Source organism: Lynx rufus, unplaced genomic scaffold (genome assembly GCF_022079265.1).
Source record: "Lynx rufus isolate CCGP_SWC_20201006 ecotype Redwood Valley unplaced genomic scaffold, mLynRuf1.p SCAF_7, whole genome shotgun sequence".
Lineage (NCBI taxonomy): Eukaryota > Metazoa > Chordata > Mammalia > Carnivora > Felidae > Lynx > Lynx rufus.
Genome location: NW_025814889.1, coordinates 56,920,685 through 56,944,518, shown reverse-complemented (window position 1 = coordinate 56,944,518; position 23,834 = coordinate 56,920,685). Strand labels below are relative to the sequence as shown.

Here is a 23,834-nt window from a genome sequence, read left to right as displayed (position 1 = left end):
ACAGGCTCCAGGCTCTGAGCCATCAGCCCAGAGCCCGACGCGGGGCTCGAACTCACGAACCGCGAGATCGTGACCTGGCTGAAGTCGGACGCTTAACTGACTGCGCCACCCAGGCGCCCCTGAAGGTCAGTTTTTAAACCAAGGTCTTGTGGCTTCAAGTTCAGTCTGTCTTCTAATGGACTGGGCTGAAGAAGTTCAAGAAAGTACCCCTGCCTGATGATTAGCTCCTGGGCCAGTGTTGGTCATGTGTATTATGTAGTATGATTTGAGGCTTTATTAAAAAATCTAATTTAAGGGACGCCTGGGTGGCTCAGTCGGTTGAGAGTCCGGCTTCGGCTCAGGTCATGATCTCGTGGTTTGTGAGTTCGAGCCCTGCGTGAGGCTCTGTGCTGACAGCTCGGAGCCTGGAGCCTGCTTCAGATTCTGTGTCTCCTCCTCTCTCTGCCTCTCCCCCGCTCATGCTCTGTCTCTCTGTGTCTCTCAATAATAGATCAACTTAAAAAAAAAAATCTCCTTTAAGCAACCACCATCTCCACAATTCATACATTGTTCTTCCAACTACTTTGTTTTTCCTGTGTCAGCTCCCTTCCTGGGTCTCTCTTCCTCCACCGCACACAAGAGGAGGAGCAAAGAAAACAAAAAGAACATGCTCCATCTTATTTATTTTGCTTCTCATAAGCAGTGCTGATAAAACATGTGAAGTTGTAGCTGTTTATTAAATTGAAATTTTAAATATCCATTCTAATCTGTATTTTTTCTCTCCCTTCCCTTGAAACAACCACAGATAATTGAAAAGTGAACAATAACTCTGATGTGCCCGTTTCTATTTGTCAGACCCAGCCTTTCTGGACCAAGCCATGACTCTTCCCAATAGTCCAATTGTATTTATTTAACTGAGGTAACTACTGGCTACTGAGGCTACATTCATAAGAATGCTAGCAGTTTTATAGCTTTTATTCCATGAAATGGAAAAATGAAAGAGAAAAATTCTGTCTGTACATTTCTGTATCTCAATAACTGAGTTATCAATTGTTTATAGAATAATTAATATAAGACAATATTCAGGTTTTGTGTTTACATCTATGCTGCCCTCCCACCTACCGGACATCCTGTGTCAGTTATAAATTCTATTATTTTTCTTTGTTGGCCTCCTGTTTTTCTCATGTTAACCCTTTTGATTTAACTCGGTGTGCACAGTGTCTATATCTGCCCTGCTTTGAAATATAACAAAGTCTTTTTTTTTTAAATTTTGGTTGGATGCTGACCACATACACAAACATTTGAAAACTTGAGTCTTAGTTTTTTTCTTCTTCTGCCTTCTCTCCTCCACATGTACACACCATAAACACAACTGTGACAAATAAGCCAGGGCCAATATTTTGCCATGGCAGTGTTCCTGTGTACCTTCTTTGTGACTGATTTGTTTTCTGCAGATTGCTTTGAGTGGCCTTTTTGTGTGTTACACCCCCAGGCCTCAGTACCTTCTGCCTCTCTCTGGCAGCACCTTCTTCCTCTCTCCTTAAAACTTACTCAGTTTTAAGGACGAAATTAGCAATGTTGAATTTGGGTACATAAGTGTGTCTTTCACAAAGTACCTGAATCAGTAAGTCTGATTGCTATTTGACAGTCTCTTCACAAAATATACCTCAATAACTCAAGGTTTTTTCATAATTTGCAATATCTTCCTTGACTATAATAGAATGATTGTAGGTTTCTCCATTATAAGTGGAGTGCCCTTAAGTTTTGAAACTTAAAAACTTTTAAGAAACTGTCATTTATGGATAGAGAAAATATTTATAGTTTTATACATTGGTCACATTGTTTTAGTTTTATTTTAGGGAGTGTCCAGAAAAGTAGGATGTAGAATTGAAGGTTTGAAAGAAAATGAAAAGGCCTTGAATCCAACCTGTCATCTGATGTTGCGTTTCCTCTTCCATATTTTTAATATGCTAGGCAGGTGGTCATATGGCCCATACTTGAAAATCTCCAGAAAGGGGAATTTTTTTTTACATCTTGAGCAGCTCATTTAATGGACAGAGACTTGTGACTATTAGACAACTCTTTGTGGTTCATTATCTTTCACCTGATAACTTAAAACCATTGGTCAGTGTTGTATCTCTTGACTATGTATGACCAAATTCTATCCCTTTCTCACAATACCAGGCCTTGATTTTTTTAAATAAGTTAATTCTTAAGATATTTAAAGACAGATGTTTTTGATCTGCTCTTCCCACCTCATTCAACTTTCTTTTTCATTGGCCCCATGCAACTTCTCCAGCATGACAATAAGGAGATTGATAGGAACATAATCCAAAGCCCAAAATATTATGGCCATCGAGCATCATGGTCTACATTCTAATTCCTATAGAAAAATAAACTGAAGTCGTTATAATGTTGTTTTTGTTACTGAATCCATACTAGTTTTTTATTGTCACTACATCCTCTACCAATTGCTCTTAGCTAATTTTTATAACCATCAGCTCTGTCTTTTCTGGAATATCCATTAACTGCTCAGGTCATTGTTCCTCAGATTTCTCTCTTCTTTCATGAAAAACAGAATTATTTGTCATTAGCTTTCTAATATTTCTCATACTTTAAAACCAATTATTTAAAAATCATAAATCTGCATTCATCAATTCCATCTACAAGTCTTGGAAAATTATTCATGTATATTAAGACTTGAGTTCATACTAACTGTGTTTCCTTCAAAACCATTCCATCTACAACTTCACAATACTTTTTAAAGAAAATTTGATCTGCCAGTACATTTCAATTCGATCAGATTGCCTGATGAAACTAAGTTTCTAAGAAGTGTAGCTAAAATATTTATTTGGGTAAATATTTATTAAAATGAATACTTAGCTTCAGGAAACATTTCATGAAGATGGCTACCAAATTTCATAAAAGGAAATTAGACTGTGGAACAAAATTATGTGTTCTGATGCATGATTTTCTCCACTAGGGGAATCTCTGAATTTAGAAAAAGAAAGCATCAAGATTAGATAAGGCTGATTTTGTAGATGACTAGATTAGAGGACATTTATGGACCTTTCCAACCCCTTTGCTCACATATCTCTATGATTGATTCTCTGATGGAGAAAATGATTGGAAAATATTCCTAAGGAATACCAGATTTCAGAGTATCAACGTGTCTGGGAATATCCTAGTGGATACATTTACATTTGGCCAGAGTAAAATTAGTGAGTGATTTCTTCAATTTGCATTTTTGTTAGTCTTGGAGAGAAGTGTGTGTGTGTGTGTGTGTGTGTGTGTGTGTGTGTGTTAGAGAGAGAGAGTGAGAGGGAGAAAGAGAGAGTATGTATTTGTATATAATTTATATACAATTTGCAAGAAAGCCTTTTCTCCCATTTGTGCTGTTAGATTATGTGGGTGGATGGTTATTTTTTACAAAAACAGTGTTCTCAGTAAGCAAGGGTGAAACTGAAAGGTTGAGGGGATAGACATATGCATTATTTCTTTATATTTTACTTAAGCTTATGAGAAAAATCTCCAACTGATAAATCACTATGACATTATAAATAATCTTTCATCTTCTTTGGTGGTCTGTGAGGCTCACATAATTGGAGGGTTAAAAACCTTTTTTGTTTCGTTCTTCCTCCTGTGTCATTAGTATAGAAGTAGACCGTAAAAAAAAAAGTGCAGCCAGAAGGGGTTTAACTGTTACTGAGTCAACATTTGACAGTCACACTCTATTCTGTCATTTCATGCATGTGCTTTTTATGAGTTTTATAGCTTTGTGAGCTTTATTTCAGGGATGTCCATTATGATAGCTGATCCACAGCCCATCTCTTTCTGTCTATGTGTGTCTGCTGGGGAGCAAAGCTCATCACCTTATATGAATCCCAATTTCAAGGAGTAATAGAGGAACCATTTACTCATGCATTGTTTAATTTTGGATTAGGTAACTAAGGAAATATTCACCACCTCTTAAAATGGAGTTTTCGTGGGGTTTTTTGTTTTGTCTTGACTGCTCTGTGGAATACCAAAACAGGATGTTCATTTGAGCCTTCATAAATGGCCAATTTTTAATTATTTTCTGTATAAGTTGAAGTAATGGAATAGGAGAAAATTTCAATTTAAGTATGTACTAGACTTATAAGCCATCATGCCTGAGCATCAATTGGAAAATAAAAAAGATTAAATACATCATTGTAGATGATGGACAAGAGGAATGAAAAAAAATCTCAACAATTTTTAGAGTTGTTACCAAAATTCTTCTTTTAAATGAGTACTTGTCCACTGCTCTAGCCATAGAAAATAAAAGACCATGGGGTGCCTGGGTGGCTCAGTTGGTTAAGCAGCCAACTTCGGCTCATGTCATGAACTCATGGTCCATGAGTTCGAGCCCCGCGTTGGGCTCTGTGCTGACAGCTCAGAGCCTGGAGCCCGTTTCGGATTCTGTGTCTCCCTCTCTCTCTGCCCCTCCCCTGTTCATGCTCTGTCTCTCTCTGTCTCAAAAATAAATAAACGTTTAAAAAAATTAAAAAAAAAGAAAATAAAAGATCATAACCATGACAAGTTATTTAATACTGATATTGAACTATTCCTGTAAATCATACATGCTAGAAAGAATCTTTATTTTTTCAATTTCCCTCATTGACTTTTTTCCCTAATATTAAAAGCATATATATCTTCATTTTTTAAGCTGATGAGAATCTATTGTTATATTTAAACCCCATTTTAGGGTTTCTGGGACTCAGAGAGGATAATTGATTTGTCTAAAATAACATAGCTAATGTATAGAGCATAGTATGGTTAAGATGTGATGTTTCTGGTCCCCAAACCCATTATTTTCTATATGGGTCATTTTCTGTATTTTCAAATATTTCCCATTAATCCCTAGGGTCTTTGGGGATGCTTGGGTGGCTCAGTCGCTTAAGTGTCCAGCTCTTGATTTTGGCTCACATCATGATCTCATGGTCTATGAGACCAAGCCCCTATTGGGCTCTGTGCTGAGAGTGCAGAACCTGCTTGGGATTCTCTCTCTTCCTCTCTATCTGCTCCTCCCCCACTCTCACACATGTGTGCAGTGTGCATACTCTCTCTCCCTCCCTTTCTCTCTCCCAAAGTAAATAAATAAACATTAAAAAAAATCCCTATGGTCTTTTGCCATTCAGAATATACAGATCTTTGCTGACTACTTCTAATCAAGTCATTGCTCACATCTCTTTAGATATTACTTGGCTTTCCTTGTTGATTCCCACCACTGCCTGGTGTCATGCACAAACAATACAATGTGTTGTTTTCTACTATGCAAGTCAATTGAAAAAGCCACAGAGCCCAAGACCAGCTGCCAAATTGCCCAAGTGAATATTAGCATATTAATAATAGTTCTTTGAAGGCTGGATTTTAGTATGATTTATTTGATCCCAACCAACTATGTGATCTAAAAGTTTATTTTCTTCTACAGATGAGATATAATTCATTCGGGTCCTCTTTCAACTTAACATAGGATCAGAAGATTTTTCAAGTAAAAACAGACTTTACCTAATGTTTCCCCTTGATATCAGTAAACCTGCATAATTGTCTAAGATTTGATTAGCCAGGTGGGAATCATCTTTCCAAAAGAAATCTAGTTGTTATCCAATTGCTAGCTTTATTCAAGAGAGAAAGCATATAGGTCATCTTGTTTGGTCCTTTTTTATATGCCCTCAAGCCTTTTTATTTGGACTAATTTGTAGTAATTAATATGTTTGCACCCTCTGAGATTACTCAGAGCATTTCAGAATTTTGGCAAGTATTTCTTTAAATGTGTTTATTTTTCTTTCGTTTTTTTTTTTTTGTTTCTGATAGAAAAAAGGTAGGGGAGAGAAGACCAGTGAATCGTGTCAGTTTCAGACCAGCATTTAGATAGTATTGAAGGGCAATAAAGTAAAAGTGTTGTACTGGATATGTGTTCAAGAACACTGATCTTATAGTGGGGCGGTGCGGGGGCTGGGGTGGGGGACATGAGGTGTTCTTCTTACGTACAAATTCTTGAATAATCTGTTTTTTATTGAAACCAATTGGGACTAAGAGTCTAAGTTTGGAAACAATTATCACTTTTGCCAATCAGCATTTTTTTCTGCTTCCCCAAACTCAATTTCTTGAGTTTTACCGTTTTTGGCATCTTCCCATTTATCCCTTTTCTACCTGATATCAAACTGTGCTTGATTTGTTTCAGCTACCTCTTTTTAGAAAAGATTAATTATAAGGACTTTGGGAATCAAAATATTACCTGTTTGAGTAATATTGGCACATTTGAAAAGAGGCTTTTAAGAACAGAAAGATTTGACCCAAGGAACAGAATTGCAAATCATTGAATTTTAGACGTGACAATGCAGAGGGGACAACCAGGGAATGGTGGCATTGGAAGGAACAGGACTAGAGGAATCTTCTCAGTGTACCAACATTTGTGCTTTATAACATTTGGCTGATTCTCTCTCCTCCTGTATACCTGAATAGATTGAATTTAAAATGTTGAGAACTATTCTATTGTTTGTTTTGTTTTTTAAAAGTTATTTATTTATTTATTTATTTATTTATTTATTTATTTGAGACAGAAACAGACAGAGAGTGGGGGGGGGGGCGGGAAGGGGGAGAGAGAGAGAGAGAGAGAGAGAGAGAGAGAGAGAGAGACAGACCCAAGCAGGCTCCACACTGTCATCACAGAGGCCAACGTGAGAACATGACCTGAACCAAAATCAAGAGTCAGAGACTAACCAACTGAGCCACCCAGGCACCCCTTTTGAGAACTATTTTTAAATTCAACTCATTCTTCTGATGTTTCAGTATATGACCTAGACTCCTAGCCACATAATGATTTATATGTATCTCTATACATAAGAGCGGAATATAAACTTTTATTTACTATAGGATCAATTTTCATATGGAATTATATGGTAATTATTTGCCATATAACCACTGTGTTTTTATATAGTGCTACATATTTACCATATAACCACTTAGGTTTTGTAATATCCCCCTTACCTCAGTTCCTTAAAGTCTTCTGAATTCATTGTCAGTGAGGGTTTTTAAAATGTGCCAGTGTTACCATTTTGATGTACATCCTATTTTAAGGTGTTTTAATTAAAGGCACACCACACATTCTCCAGTTTCTCTAGTCATGTCTCATTTTCCTGTTCACATGTCTGGGAATCAGCTATGCAAAGGGTCACAAAAACAAGACAGTTTACCCTGTTAACTTCCACTCTCTGCCACTGACATGCTCTTGAGAAATATTGTAAATTCCATTTTGGGTAACTAATTAACTAATTTTATTATACTGCATGTTCTAGTGGTAGATGGTTAGAGGTTACTTACTGTAAAAACTGATGGTAACTTTCCTACCCATCATTTGCTAATTTTAGCCTCTTGGTAAGATGGCACAAGGTTCACAGCCCAACATAGAACATTTGAAGTCACTTAACATTTCATCCTTTTTCTACTCCGATTGCCTTCACTTTGCTTTTTCTTCTTAAAAGACTTTGCTTCAGAATGGAAAACTCTGTCCAAAATATGTAGCATTATTACCTTAGACACCATTAAATCAAAACCTGAGAGGTGATCCATGCCTAGTACATTCCCCAAAGATAGTACAGTAAAGTCTTCATTGACTGCAGACTATCAGATCATGCTGATGGAATGTGGGTGTTTTTTTTTTTTAATGTAACTGTCTTCTATTTTAATGGCTACATTTACTATGAAGGGTCTGTTTAGCTGGTGTCCTTGGTGCCCCTGTTCTCAGCTGAATATATACAGCAGACTCTCTCAGCAAAAGAAATCCAGAACATAGAAATTAGCTGAAAATGCCAATTTCACACATATTGGATCAGGTTCTACATTTTTAAATATATAATTTATCTCAACTTAGTACTATATAATCCTATAGAACTAGAGTTGATACCAACTATTTTGTTTCCAATTTCCTTGCTGTGTTTTGTACTAATTGACAATTAAAAATATTATTTCTACTAAGTCATGTACAGCCTTTGATGTAGGAGCTCCAAGGCCACTAACTTGAAAGAATTTTTCTCTAGTATGTATAAATGTAATACTGTGAGAGATGTTGTAGAGATAAAGCATGTACTACATTAAGAATTTGAATACCCTAATGGTTGTTGGTGGGAACATTAGTTGGACCCTTTACCTATAATACAATTGTCTTAAATAGTTGATTATTTATTGTGTCAGTAGCTGTTATGCAGTATACGGGTTCATTTGAACAGTTCATGACTGTGTTCCTCAGAAAATGAGGTAAATAATTATAAATAAACCTGACCAAATTTTATGAAATCCAATAGATGCTTTCCTTAAAACTGTTTTGGAACCAAATCATCCTCAGAGCAATGACGGAAAGTGCTAGAAAAGTTGTAAACCTTTCATTGTATGCTTTTTCTTTTCATAAAATCACCCAATTCCTTAATTGGAAGTAGTTTAGTATTTCATGTGGTTTAGATTAAGCATTATATTTTCCTTGACAATAATTTTGTTTGTAATGCCATGTTCTCCATGAATTCAAATCATGCACTGCATGCTTTTAAATGACTTGATGTCTTTGCAGATCTAATTTTGGTGTATTTGTATCTCAAATAATTCGCCAACTCAATATTTTGGCTTAGCAATCCAAATCAAATTGTGGTCCAAGTAGCAGGCACTCACATTGAATGTACAGAGACTTGACAAGCAATTAGCAATGAATATTTAAACGTCTTCATTACCCTTGCATGAGGAATGCAGATGGCATTTAGGGAGATGGCAACCAGAGGGCACTACTGTGAATTATGTTTCTATCAGTTGGTCACCTGACTATTGGAAGACTTTCTCTGGGCCCCATGCCACTCCTATACTTCTACTGTCTGGCTAAAAATAGAGCGTTCCAAATGGTGCAAAACAGGTTGCTTTTCATGAAATTACTCTGCACATTTTACCATTCAGGAAGATTGTCTCCAGGGATCCCAGCATATACCCTTTAGGCATACCAAACCCAAATGCCAAGACTATCTAGGGGATTCTAAGAATCAGAGTTCCTTCAAAAACCCTGCTCATCATTTGCTTCAGTTATCTCAGCAGAATGTGCTGAATGTGCAAAAGTGAATAAATCAATATCCCGTCCCTCCCAGGAGTTAATGTATTATATATGGCCCAAGAAAAAAATGTCTTTGAATAATTATAATTTCCAGACTGAGCTCTCATTATAAATTTCTTTTTTTTTTTTTTTAAGGAAAAAACAACACTGGAGAGTCTGACTCAGCAACTGGCAGTTAAACAGAATGAAGAAGGAAAATTTAGCCATGCCATGATGGATTTCAATATGAGTGGAGATTCTGATGGTTTGTGAAAATTATTCATATATATACCAATAGTGTGCAGAAGTGTCTATTTAGCGTCAATTAAAACTACTAAAAAGTATGTAAGACAGCCGCCTAATACCTGATCATTACAATAAGAGCTCATGTGTACTGAACAGTTCCCATGTGCCAAACAATCTGCTGAGTGTTCTGCACAAATCATCTCATTAATTTCTAGCACAACCTGTGAAGTAAATACTATTACAAATAAAGAGATTGGCCCCTGGGAATTTTGAATCATTTTTTCCCCCAACATAACAAGGCTGTAAGTACCAGAGGCAGATCCTGGATTCAAGATGGCACAATTCTTTTTTTTTTTTTTTTTAACATTTTATTTATTTATGAGACAGGGAGAGACAGAGCATGAACAGGGGAGGGTCAGAGAGAGGGAGACACAGAATCCGAAACAGGCTCCAGACTCTGAGCTGGCAGCACAGAGCCCGACGCGGGGCTCGAACTCACGGACTGCGAGATCATGACCTGAGCTGAAGTCGGCCGCTTAACCGACTGAGCCACCCAGGCGCCCCCAAGATGGCACAATTCTAAAGCAAATACTCACAGTCACTGTCTAATCTATCTCTCACTTCCCTATTTCTTTTCAGCAAACTTTTCAGAAATTTGTATCTATCTGCTCATTTTCAAGTTGTCATTTGTAAGATTCTGACCAGAATACAAGGCTCAGTGGACATCTTCAGGATTTTCTTTCTTTCTTTTTTTTTTTTTTTTTTCATTTTGAAACGCTTCCCTCTTATACTGTCTATTGTACAGTCCGGTGTCATCCCTACCCTTTGTAACCCAACTAGAACGCCAGCTACACAGCCTCATGCTTTCCTCACATGCCTTCTTGTTGTCTGCATCATTTCCGAACATCTAAAATCCAAAATGACAACTAATAAATTGATACCCTAATTTTAATCGCACAGCAAAGAAAGAAAAAGAAGAAAGTGTTATTCCTCTCACCTTGAGCCCCAGCTAGGAACCTCTCTCCACTGTCAAGTACCAAACACACATTTTAAGAGCACTGTCCTCAAATGTGTTACTATTGAAGAGGAAGTTCCCTGCATGTAGAAAAGTCTGCACCAGAGCAAACCATTAGGAAGCATACTTTAGGACAGAGGGGATTGCCTTGAATTCCCCAACATACTTAGTTGTCTCCTCTGTACCTTGGTCCCCAATTCTGCTTTTAAGTCCAGTTCTGCACCAGCTACAAAAGTAGCCAAACTTGACCAGGTAGCCAGATAATTTTATCAAAACGAATCTTATTCAATTGGATATCCAACAAAAGTCAGTGTTGTCCTAGCCTGTTGGATCCAATCATTTCCTTCTATTTTCCACATCACTTGGTTAAGATAAACCTAGCCTAAGTACATATAAAGAGCTTGTTTAGCTTTGATGAAGTTACACTATGTTCATTTTATTGCTTATGTTGCTGTAAGGTGTAAGAACAAGAAAAAGCAGATGTGCAAATGATCATTTGCTAGTTACAAACCCATTTTAAGAAGATGTTGCCATATATTAGCACTCATTTATGTCAATAAAAAAGACAATGACTGGTAATAAGACATTTCATAAATTTTAAGTTGTATTAGCATGATAAGATATAAGCATAGTAATCAGCATTAAAACATCAACAATTTTGCTGCTGTTATTTGTTAAATTCAGTCATGCTTGTGTATGCAAAATATTTTGCAATCTTCATCAGACCAAAGAGCATACTATGAATCAGAAATAATGAGAAACTCCACCAACAGGTATGCTGTGTTTTTGTTTGCTGCTATAGAGGTCTTCAAGTCTGGGTAATTCTGGTTGATTCCTATTCCTTCTAATTGAGAAAAGAAAGGAAGAGGAGTATGAAGAAAGAAGAAAAAAGCAGTGCTTTGATTAATGATACAAGCTCTAGAAATCCCCAAATTATTTAAACATTTTATATGCTACCAAAATACATCTCTTCCATATTTTCTAAAGATAACCCTGTAATACTTAGTATCACAGTTCTGTGTTTTCTTATGCTTCTCCTGATTTTCTTTGCCTAAACTCAAGTATCTCTGGAAGCTGTTTAGTCTGGTGAAACTATTCTATAAAGTCATGCAAAGCCTGGAGGAATGAATGCAGCTCCCAAAGTTTCTACCCAGACTCAGTCGTGTTCTATTGTCATAAGTCTTGAAGGGAACTTTCAGGGGGTCTCCGGATAACTTTAGATGTTAGGGAGAAAATTCAGGGGAATGAATTTTTTTTTCACCTTAAATATGTGGCTGTAGACTTCTTAAGAAACCACAGTTGTGTACCTGTTCGTTGTTTTTTCCCTACCATTTTCAAATATCTTCTGGGGAGCAGGCTATCATGGATGCATCAGCATCTTTCATGCATTTATCAGCACAAAATTGCAAAGAAATGCCAAACACATTACAGAAGATTATCTATATTGTATTTTCACCCCAAAGTTTTATTTAGCAGCATTTTATTTCTATAACCTCAGAGAGAGGAAAAGGGCATGACTACTCTGTGTTCTGACCGTCTTTAGGTAGCAGAGACACAACCTCACTTGTAGTCCATTGTGCCAAATGTGCTAGTGTTTCACAATTTTCTGAGGTTCTTCACCCATTTAATATTTACACAGTGCCAGCATGCCTACCGGTATACTCCAACTGTTCTCTTTCCATTTTGCCTCAAAGATCACGTATTCAGGTTTCTCGTGTCCTTTTGAAAGTAAATGGTGAAACAGTCCACAGTCCATTGAAGAAAAAAAAAAGGAAAAATATATTAGAAATGGAATGAAAATGCAGATACAACAATTGCCACTACAGGGCTTAATCAGAAACTTCATAAACAAGCATCTGTGTCAAGAACTGAAAATACTATTAGCAGATATACTTGTTATATTCATATTTAATATACTAGAATAGATATTTTACAGACAAATATTCGATAGTAATGCAAAGAAGAGAATTGCCAAAAGTCTTAACACTAACATGAAGCAATGTTCCCTATTTTTAGGAAGTGCTGGAGTCTCGGAGTCAAGAATTTATAGAGAATCCAGAGGGCGTGGTAGCAATGAACCCCACATAAAGCGTCCAATGAATGCCTTCATGGTGTGGGCTAAAGATGAGCGAAGGAAAATCCTTCAAGCCTTTCCTGACATGCACAACTCCAACATCAGCAAGATATTGGGTAAGAAACTTATTGATGGTTACATGATGTATGGAATAAATGTACAATTCTGTTTTACGCAGTTGTTGAAAGGTACTGGCTTTGGAGGCCAGGCAGCTCATGTTATCTACTTCTCTAAAAAGAAGCACCATTACTGAGCCTTTTCTTCTGATGACAGAGCACTTCATGTTGGTTGAGAAATGGGCCCAGTTTTTATAGCTAATTTAGTTGTGTACCTCTATATTAACTGTGGCAATATTTTTTCTTCTTTAAAATCTAGAAATTTTTGTACTAAGTTCTTAGTTCTTTTTGTATGAACTACATAATAATGGTATTGACCATATTCATTCTTTTCCTTTGAACTACAGAATTCTTCATGTGCTGGGGATGGAAGCATAGGTGATGGTTGTTCTGGTACTATCATTGAAAATCAGTTTAAAATGTCAGAGGACACGAGAACATGTGGTGTGTGCAGTTTTTAATTTACACTTTTAGTAGCCTTGAGCCCATTTTCAGCATCATGTAAAAAGGGACTTTCCCTACCATTGCAGCTTTCAACTTAAGAGATAATAAAGTACATATTTGCCTTACATGCATAGACACTAAAGCACACAGAAAATATGGGCGAGAGGTAAGAGTATTATAAAGAGACTTACTGTATACCAGTTTAAGTCCCAGAAAAAGGAACGAAGATTCCATTTTGTGTGTGCTGTTCACTTGACACCATCATCACTGTTATTGTCATCGTCCTCATCTTCGTCACGCTCGTCTTCCAGATAGCCAGCTACCAGATGAGCTAAGCAAATTTTGACTATTTACTCTCTGACTGCTAGGAGCTAAACAACAAAAACAGAATAGGAATACCTAGCTCGATCAGTAAATTTGGGCTTCAACAAATAAGTGACATTCCTCTGAGTTACTAAAGCTTTACTAAAATCCATAATGCACTTGGAATTACATGTACTTAACGCAGATAAGTGCTCCTTTTGATCCTTTACATTAAGGAACTGGTCATCTAAAAGTGGTTACTAAACATATACATGTGTTTTTATGTTCCCATATTCTCAAATTCTCATGTTACTGGGTGGTAATAGATGCCATCCAGTTCACAGCATGCATTTGTAGTGAGACCAAAACAAACAAACAAAAAACCATCAACCACTTGAACTTATGTCTCAGTTTTCATCTAAAATGATCTTGAAATCTTTAGATTAATGTCATCTCAAAAGATAAGAGTATGTAAAGCTTTAGGTATATAGAAAATGGGAATATTTATGGAGATATATATATATGTATATATGTATATATATATATTCAAAAAATTAAACTGATCAAAAGGAAATGCATATTTTTATGCTGCTACCATCTCTGACCTGTTTTTTTCTTTTTATGACCATATTTTACCTTCCATATGAAATTTTCCATTTTTAAAAAATGTATCTGTTCCATTGGGGAAAACTCTAGAAATGAATAAAATATTCCATATTTTAACATATCAGTTATCACAAAATTAGCCCAAAATGTCAAAATGAAAAAATGAACTAAATACTGAGATTATTTAAACTGTCTTTATATCATTCAATTCATGTGTATGAATACTGGAAAATGTTAATCACTGATTCAAACTTTATCCTAAGTATAAGAGAAATATCAGCTTTGATGATGTGAAATACTTTAGAAGATGTAGGAAAAGACTTTACGGGAAAGAGGTGGCTAGCTACAAGAATTTCTTTCTGGTTTGAAGGAAAGAATATTAGGATGACCGTATAGTTAAATCACAATAGGGTACATGAAAAAAGAGTGCTGTCTAATTTTGGACTTTTCAATAGAATTGTATTAATTAAAGATATCCAGGAAAAAAAAAACCACTGAGGTGTTTGGGACCTCAATATTTAGTCTTAGCTTCAAATAAATAAGTGATCTTCAAATATCCACAAGATCATTCTAAGTGGCCCATTTCATATAAAAGTACAAAGAAAGCTTGATGTTTTCCTCTCTACTGATTGTTTTGGATAACAGCCTCCGACAGCATGCCGCTAATTCATTCTGCTTAAAACAGGCGCTTGAGCTGGGTTGACATTTTACGTAGTCTCTGGGGATCCTAGTTGACATTTTAAAGGGCTTCTAAGCATTTTATAATACCCTAAAATCTGGTTTTAATAAGCCATTCTGCTGAAATTGTTAACATAAGGAATCACCTTTTACTGTTTGGCGCTAGATCAGGGGATGGGGGACATCTTTTTCTGATTAGATATACAGTAGTTGGAGTAAAATGTGCAAATTCATTACAGACCCCATGGAGATGACGATGCTACTCAGCTCAAACTCTTCATTTTTATCGCATCGCCAGATTTAGAAAGGAAAAGAGCACTTTCATGACTTTTATTTTTCTTATTATGAACATCATATTTTTTTTTATTGAATCTTCCTCTTTGTCATCAGGAGGAATACCCAAAAGTCCTTCTCTGTTTTTGTTTTTTTTTTTTCATTGTAAAAGGCTAGGCTTTTGCGAAAAAGCGGAGAACTTACTCCCTGTACGTGGTCCAGGGTAAGCAACCAGCCACATCTTAAATCAAGTAGATGTTTCCATCTCTTTTGGAGATACCTAAAATGCTTTCCTACCATTCACATCCAGTGTGTCTCAATGTTTACATCGTAGCTACGTACAGTGGATGTTGTACCTGCAAAGCCATTAAAACCAACACCAAACTTGTCATTTAGTTATTCAAAAGTTAGTATTCAAAACTGAAAACTGCAGTAGCCACCAACCAAAACACCATTTGTTCCGCACGGTCATAAAACAGCATAGTTGGCCATTTTACCAACTACAGGCACCACTTTCACTATCTTGATTCTTAATTTTAAGAAGACTTAGAACTATGCTCCGGCCATCTTTTAAAATGTAATTTAGGATTCAGTGATACTTCCGGAGAAATTATATTATCAAGTGTCTAAATATGTTGTGATTCCAGTTCATGCCAGATTTAGAAGCCAGCTTGTCTAAGAATTTACACATCTTTTATTATATATGTATCTGTTTTATCTTTATATAAATATGTATCTTTTATTTATCCTATATATGTGTGTGTATATATATATATGTATATATATATATATATATCCCTTTTTCCTCTGCATTTCAGACAGATCAACTGTCTTTAAGTTCCTCTAATCCTCCTTCCCACTGCAAGGCCTGACCATTCTATTCTTCCTCCATAGAAAGCTCTCCCTCTCTGATTCCTATAGGAATCATTTCCACAAAACCTTCCTGACCTACAAAAGATTGACCCAACTCCTTATGTTTTCATAGCTTCCTGTACTTTCTCCACTTATAATTAAAATAATAAATTTTTTTAATTAGCTGTTTAATGTATTTCTTCTCCACTGGAATATGAGCCTCAGGAAGATAAGGAACAAAATGATTCACCACTGTGTATCCAGTAATTAATACAGCATGGTGCACATAGTAGGAAATCTAAAAAGAGTTCTCACATTCCAGGGTGGGTTACAGTAAGGCATAAACATTCCCTTTCCTTAGAAAACCATATCCTTTTTGAGCTTATGGAACATTTAGACATTGAGAAGTACCATTAGCAATTTCTATTCTAATTGAGGATGCTAGTTACTTGGTTCTGCCTGGTGATAAAGATAGGGAATTTTAAAGTCAACCATCCTTGGTCATTTTTCAGTGTATTTATATAACTATGAAGTAAATTATTTCTGGTAAGCTCACTTTTACACTCCCTGATCTGAGGTTCAAAATTCTGTTATACATACTTGTAAGAAACTTCCCAAAAAGAATTGACCCTGTTCAATGGTATTATAGCTTTACCTGTATTTATATTTGCCCTGAGAATAACATGATGGTTTCAAATACCTCTAGAGAATAGTGTTGGGCAATAAAGAGTTTGAGATTGTACCTACAAATTTAGGATGTGGCCATTGAAACACAAGTTTGAGAAAGGAATGGAAAAATAAACTCTATGATTTGAACTGTAACCTGGATTTCTGTAGTAAATAGAATAAAATCATATTGGCTGTCTAGATTGGAAAAAAATCTGTTTATAAATTTGTGTAACACCTATGTGGATATACCCACCCAGGCAACATCTGTTCTGATAGGAAAAAATTCTAAGGGAAGAGATATTGCCCCTTTTACTCTATTCCTTTAATAAATAAAACAGCCCATATTGAGGACTTTTCTGCATTTGTAGAGAAGAACGGTTCATCAGTGAGCTAGTTGCATTTGAGAAATGGAATTTTGGTTGAGTAATGAACCCATTCGAAAGCCTGAAGATCTTGCTTAGATGACTTTGGAAGGCAGGTAAAGGCTTCCATGCCTGTAAGTATTTGGTATAGAACCCACAATTCCAGTTATTTTGATCCTTGTGCATTTGAGTAGAGTTGAGCTGATTACTTCCTGATAAACACACTTCATCTACACACAGATTCTCCTCACGTGTTTAATACAAAAAAAAATTATTACTTCTACTTCTTTTACTACTATGCATAGCCATACTAATAGAATCAAATATTTAAATCACGTTTATATTGAGAATTAACATAACTGTTTTTAACTGTTGTTTTCTTTTGTTGTTTTGGTTTTTGTTGTTGTTGTTGTTGTTGTTGTTGTTGTTGTTGTTTTGTTTGTTTGTTTGTTTGTTTGTTTTGCAATTCTAGTTGAGTCCAAACCAAAATCAAAAGTGAAAAGACAGAGAACACCAATTTGGCTTGACATTATTAACGCAAACTATATCACGAGAAGTGACATCTTTATATATTATTGAAAGTGATTTATTAAGAGAAAAATCTTACCCCTTACATACTTATTGTAATTCTGACCTCTGCTAAGTCACAGATAGCAGGTGGTTATAGGTATGTAAAAACATACATTGTAGCATACTTTCAATTATATCAAACCTGAGTTTGAGTCACAGATTTGTAATTTAATAATTGTGTGACCTTGGGTGAGTTACTTTGTGTATTTGAACTTCAGTTTTCTCATTTATGGAAATAGGTGTAAATGCTATCTTACAGGATTATGATGAAAGTTAAAAACGTGACAACTTATGTAAAGTTTTTAGCGCAGTGTCTACCTAGCACCTGGTAGTTAGCTGGTGCATGTTCATTAATATAATTTTTTGTAATTTAAGTTTTAATGAAATGAATTTTTAAATGCAATCACTCATGAAAGCATACTTAAACATTTTGAGAAGAATTATATATGTTAGGAACCCTTGTAGTAAGTAATGCACCCCCACTTAAAAATACTAACTAGATAATTAGCCACAGATTGAAAATATGTAATAAGTTTTTGCATAATTTTTCAGTTCACAGTTGAATTAGATCATGGTCTAATGTGGAAATAAAAGATGTATTCTTAACATTAGCTGTGAGCTTTTAAGTAAATATATACGCTTTTGGCTAAATTGTTCATTCCAGCCAGGAAAAAAAAAATATATTGGCCAGTGTTTGTAACTTTGGGTACACAGTTTGCTCTACACAGCCACCAACACCCCTGTTCTTGTGAGATCTCACCTCTTGAGTCATAGTTCATTAATCAAACACATTTTTATGTATTTCTGGGCTTTAGCCAACATTTTTATTTTAGATTTATTTTCTTGTCCTTAGCAGCTGTGCAAATTGGAATCCTAACCTTCTTTTCCTCATAGGATCTCGCTGGAAAGCTATGACAAACCTAGAGAAACAGCCATATTATGAGGAGCAAGCCCGTCTCAGCAAACAGCACCTGGAGAAGTACCCTGACTACAAATACAAGCCCAGGCCAAAGCGCACCTGCCTCGTGGATGGCAAAAAGCTGCGCATCGGTGAATACAAGGCAATCATGCGGAATAGGCGGCAGGAAATGCGGCAATACTTCAATGTTGGGTATGGACCTTTCCGTCATTTTTTCATGGGGAACACTTCTTGTTATGCGTAATGGGATGTGATCCTGAAAAGAATATATCCATATGAAGCCACCCCGAGTTCCTAGAACAATGGCTCTAGTGTGAGCTTTACTCCCGCTGGCTTGAAGATAAAATATCTGATAGTAAATAATTTTGAAGCTTGTCATTAACAACTTAGAAGTATTATCGGTTCTTTTCTTTGTTGGTTTTCATTACTTCCAAGGCTTCCCATTGACAAATTCTGCAACATCTTTGTTAAGGAAATACAACATAAAAATGATTCCAAAAGAAACACTCACTTTTGAATATAGGGGGATTTCTGGGCTATCAAGGCACGTAGGTGGCCTTTGTAGATCACACAAAGTGGGGATTCTATTTAGGGCACCACAGGGTTGTGAATGGGAAAGCTGTCTTCCAAACTAAGAGTGTAGTTCTCAGGAGGTTTTACCCTGCCTCCTATGGCAAGGCTGTCTACAGTATCGTATTAGGCTAACTGCAACATCATTGCTTCTGCAGAATTTTCTCAGAAAGCACAGAGATAAAGTTGCTTATATCTGGAACATAAGTTAGTAAGATCCCAACAGCTGCTTATAATAATAAATACCGTTCTGAAATGGCTGGAAGATACCTTAGAAAAAGACTTATAAAGTCTACTCTACCCTGTTCCCTTGAAAGAGTCTGCCTGCTCTGTCCATTGGCCCATGATTTATATCCCGACGCGCGACTCTTCTCAAAGCCAAGCATGAAACCCAACACTTGCTGAGGAAATAGTAAACATATGAATGAATGAAAGAAGGCAGAAATGAACATTATCTATTAATCTCTTCCCACTAAGACCAGCTACATAATTTGAGGAGCTCCCAGCAAAATGAAAATGTGTGGGGTTCCTATTAAAAAGTTAAGAATTTCAAGACTGTGGCAACAACTTTAAAGCAAGCATAGGATCTTTCATAGCCCAGGGCCCTTTCCAGCTGCAGAGCTGTGCACCCACGAGGCTGACCCTGCTTCCTGTCCCCCCAGCTACTGCAGGGACCAAGTGGACAATGTGATACTGTTCAGTTCCGGTGAGTTCCAAGCAGTCAAGTTTTATTTTGAGAGCTCTCATATTTTAGGGTTTTTTTTTCCCATTAAAATTGAATTATCTTTATTTCTAAAAAGCTGAGTGTTATAGTGAAGGAAAACTGAACTTGGGGTCAAGGACTGAGGTTCTTCTGTTTAATCTTTCTACACCTCAGGTTTTTTGCATAAGGGAACATAGGAATAAAAATTATTTTGAGGATCAGGTGGGTAACCCATGTAAATGCCTATAAAGCATGACACACAAGTAAGTTATTGCAATCACAGTAGGATACCATTTTTTAGATGTTGGGCAATAGATGAAAATCAGTAGTTTAGAACTGGACAAGCTGAGCAGATTCATTATACAGTAAAGCCTGCATCTGACTATCCCTTCACCCACAGTGTATTTTTGGGAATTCCTCTCTGACAGGCAACAAGCACAGATCCCCATCGCCACTGCTGGTGTGGTATACCCTGGAGCCATCGCCATGGCTGGAATGCCCTCCCCTCACCTGCCCTCGGAGCACTCAAGCGTGTCTAGCAGCCCCGAGCCTGGGATGCCCGTTATCCAGAGCACTTATGGTGTGAAAGGAGAGGAGCCACATATCAAAGAAGAGATACAGGCTGAGGACATCAACGGAGAAATTTATGATGAGTTCGATGAGGAAGAAGATGATCCAGATGTAGATTATGGGAGTGACAGTGAAAACCATATTGCAGGACAAGCCAACTGATAAGGGTCAAAAAATGGTTGTGACCTTAGGACTTAAAGAAGCCCTAGCTGGTTCATCCTTACCAGTGGCCAAGCACATTAACTTTCTCATACACTGACTGTTACTTTAACTGTTAGTCTTAAATAGTTGGGACATCAGCTGACTAATAGACCTCAGCCTCAAAAGGCTTGGAAAGGAAAAAAAAATACAAGCAAACAACAATATCAACAACAAGAGATTGAAATAAGCTATGGGTAAAATAATGCCAGTAATTCAGCTGCTACATCCAAGCACTGAAGTCTTACCCGTCAACTTTTTTTTTTTTTAATAAACTTTATGGCTGTTTGTTCTACAATGTTCTAGAAATTCTCACTCAGGTACACAGTGCCAACAAGTGGCTTGTGAATGTGTTTTGTTGTTTTGTGCTACAATTTTTAAAAAGAAATAAGTTTTGTTTTGTTTTTTGGGGCTTCTGGGTTTTTTCCTTTTCCTTTCCTTTCCTTTTTTTTTTCCTTTTTTTCTTTTCTTTTTTTTTTTTGTAATGCACCTGACAGAAAAAAAGAAAGATGAATTTCTCTTTACTTCTCTCCACCTTCTCCATCTCTATACTTTAAAGATGGAAGTCTGTGCATGGGGGGGAAGAGGGAAAAAGAGCCTGTTTTTAACTTCCTTGCTATCCACCACAAAATAAGCAATTATTTTCTTCAGAGGACTTTCTTTGTCTATTGCACACCACACTACATCTTTGAGCAAGTGCCAAATTTGTACTGAAGTGTTGACCCAGTTCCTTTTTTTTCCTTTCCTTTTTCCTGTTCCTTCTTAAGTTAGGACAGTGTTATATCTTAGACAATCCCTTGGAAAACCTGAAATACCAGCAGCTGGTGAGATTTGACTTTTTTTTTTTTTAATGGAAACTGTAGGTGCTGTTCTCAGGTGAAAAGAGAGAGAGAGAGAGAGAGACATAAGAAATTTAGAGAAAAAATATTTTCTGATCTTGGATTTTTGTGTGTATGTATGTGTGTGATTATGGTACTAATAGGAATAACATTGAACCATTGTGAGTTAAACCCACATCTGGGGATGAAATCCCACATCCTCCTAAGTGACTGGTCTGGAAGCAACCTTGACCTTGACTTTGCACTTCAAATGACAACCAAGATAGGGCTCAGAAATTATATTTTTAAATTTCTAATATGATTATTGGATGGATTGGGCGGCCCTGTGTAATAGAGGTGTGCACGTATAACATGGAAGCTACTAGCAAACTGTTCCCAGATGTCCCTTCTTCCTGATCAGTTGGTTCCACTAATGTTTGCTACTTAATGATTTCTGTTTGTTTTTCCTATTGATAACTTCGAGCAAAACAATCATTGTTTTCCTTGAATATATTTGGCCATTTTCCAGGAACACAGAATTAGCTTATTTCTTCAACATTCCATCCTTTCCTGATCAGGAAATGGAACTGATGATTTTATAAGGTATTTTTCATCTCTCCATGAAATGAGGCAGAGGCCATTTGCATTTCACAATTGTGGGCCATGTGCATCCCATACCATAAAGAGCAGGATTTGATTAAAAGTCATTGCAGCCCAACAAAATGGAGCCGGGCTGAACCTAGTGAGCGTCGCTACAACTCTTCACTCGCTGTAAGAGGAATCCACTGAAGGCCAATTTTTGGTTCCAGCAGAGTATGTGCATAGAGCGACAACTGATGGTGACAGAACCACTTGTTTAGATTTTGCCAACCAAATGCCACGACAGTTATAGGGCTTGTACAAATGAACGCAAAATCGTTTAAAGTCAATTGCCATTATTTGTGCTGAGGCATCAGACAGTAAATACTCCAACCAGGAGCTTGGATGTGCTATGGTTTTCACTCCAGTCATCATTTTGCTATCTCACCCCTCAAACCTGACCCAAAAGTTTGATTTTTACATATAAATAAGAAAAAGAATCCTTTTTATTTTTCTCTCTCTCAAAAGACTTGCTCTGGGGTTTTGCTTGGAGGAGCTGATCATATCTTGCATGTCAGAGATTTTGTTTTGTTTTTCTGTTTGTTTTTGATGACTGTATTTTCATTTGAACTGCCTCTTTTTGCTAGTGTTGTAATGATGATGATGATAAAATAATAATAATAATAATAGTAATAATAATAATAATGGTCAGCTGTTCCCAGATTAGTAAGTTATGTATAATTTATTTCTCCCTCTCTATTTTATTCTCCTCTGATTTGGAAGTACAGCCAATAAGCTGTTAGATATTTAAAACAAATTCCCATCTTCCAACTCATTTATATATATATATTTATACACACACACACACACACACACACACACACACATTCACCCACACAATTTTACTTCTCCTTCAGTACATTTTCTCCTTTTTAAAAATTTGGCCCCAACAACGTCAAGTTCTGGTGTTTCATACAAAGGAGTGAATAGGAGGGTCGTGTTCAATCTTAATTAACTTATGCTCTCATCACTCATTTTAGTTATGTAATTGCCACAGTCATCTAGAGCCATTTTTTTTTTGGTTTTTGTTTGTTGTTTTTAAGCACTCTGGATAAGGAAAAAAATAGACACTCGTTTTATATCGTTATTATGTACAATGTGAAAACAGATTTTTAAAAATTTGTTCTTCGTCTTTGTTAACAAATTCTTATGTGGGTTCACCTCTCACGTTTGCTGGATACTTATTTTACACCACGTTATAAAGATGCTTTGTTTTCATTTCATTACTTTGGGCTACAAGAATACTTTGTTTTAGCTCCAGGTAGATGCCACTGAGGGCAATCACAGCTGAAACCAATTCTAACACACTTACCAGTGAGTTGACAAAACACTTCTGTGTGGTCTTTTTTTGTTCGTTTTTTATTCTGTTTTATTTGAAGGGGAAAATGAAATTGTTAATGGTGACCTTTAACTGCTGAAATTCAGAAGTTAATTTATTTAGTTAGGTTTATGTCAGAGAGACTACACCATGGTGGACTAAAACAGGAAGTCCAGAGCCTTGTGTTCTGTTCTCTTGTTCTGACATAGGTAGGATTCGCTGGCTATCGCAATTTCTTTGCCTTGGTTTTCCCCAAAAGAAAACGAAAAAAAATTATGTTGATGTTTAAAGTGCTTTGATGTCCTTTGATAAAAGGTGCTATGAATAGCAACTTACTGTGTTAAACATTGCCTTTTTGGCATTTGATTGGTTTATCATTTTTATAAAGGATCCTAAAACCTTGTATTCTTTTTCTGTGCCCCATGATGATCAAAAAAGCTAAAGTTGAGGAAATGAGAGGAAGATCAAACTGAAATGAAGCTAACATTTCCCTACTCTATCCTTTCCTACCTCCCCGTTCATATATCTCCTCTCATTCTCCCTCTCTCTTGCTCCCTTTCTCTCTCCCTCTCTCTCTCACACACAAGTGCATACACACATGCATACACACACACACGCACACATGCACACACTCACCCCAGTACTGAGGAATAATCTTGCCTGAATTCTGATTTATGGCTATTGTGATCAATTCATCTAAAAATAGTAATGTTTTAAAATGAATCTAAGAAAATATCACTGGAGAAAATAGGTTCAAGTTGCTCATTTACAAGATACTACTAATTTGGCTGGTTACTTGGATAAAATACAAATACTTTGGCTTG

At 36.4% G+C, this 23,834-nt stretch overlaps 1 protein-coding gene across 6 annotated transcripts in view; it reads left to right on the top strand.

Annotated features, from left to right (window-relative positions):
- SOX5 (SRY-box transcription factor 5) overlaps positions 1-20,639 on the top strand; it is a 351,471-nt gene extending 330,832 nt beyond the window's left edge. For all 6 annotated transcript variants that reach the window (XM_047066167.1, XM_047066166.1, XM_047066168.1 and 3 more), the window contains 4 exons: positions 9,224-9,332; positions 12,345-12,518; positions 18,170-18,386; positions 19,896-20,639. In XM_047066167.1, the coding sequence (XP_046922123.1) occupies positions 9,224-9,332; positions 12,345-12,518; positions 18,170-18,386; positions 19,896-20,199 (804 nt within the window). In that variant the 3' untranslated portion in view covers positions 20,200-20,639. The remainder of the gene's footprint in view (positions 1-9,223; positions 9,333-12,344; positions 12,519-18,169; positions 18,387-19,895) is intronic.
- The last annotated feature ends 3,195 nt before the right edge of the window (positions 20,640-23,834 follow it).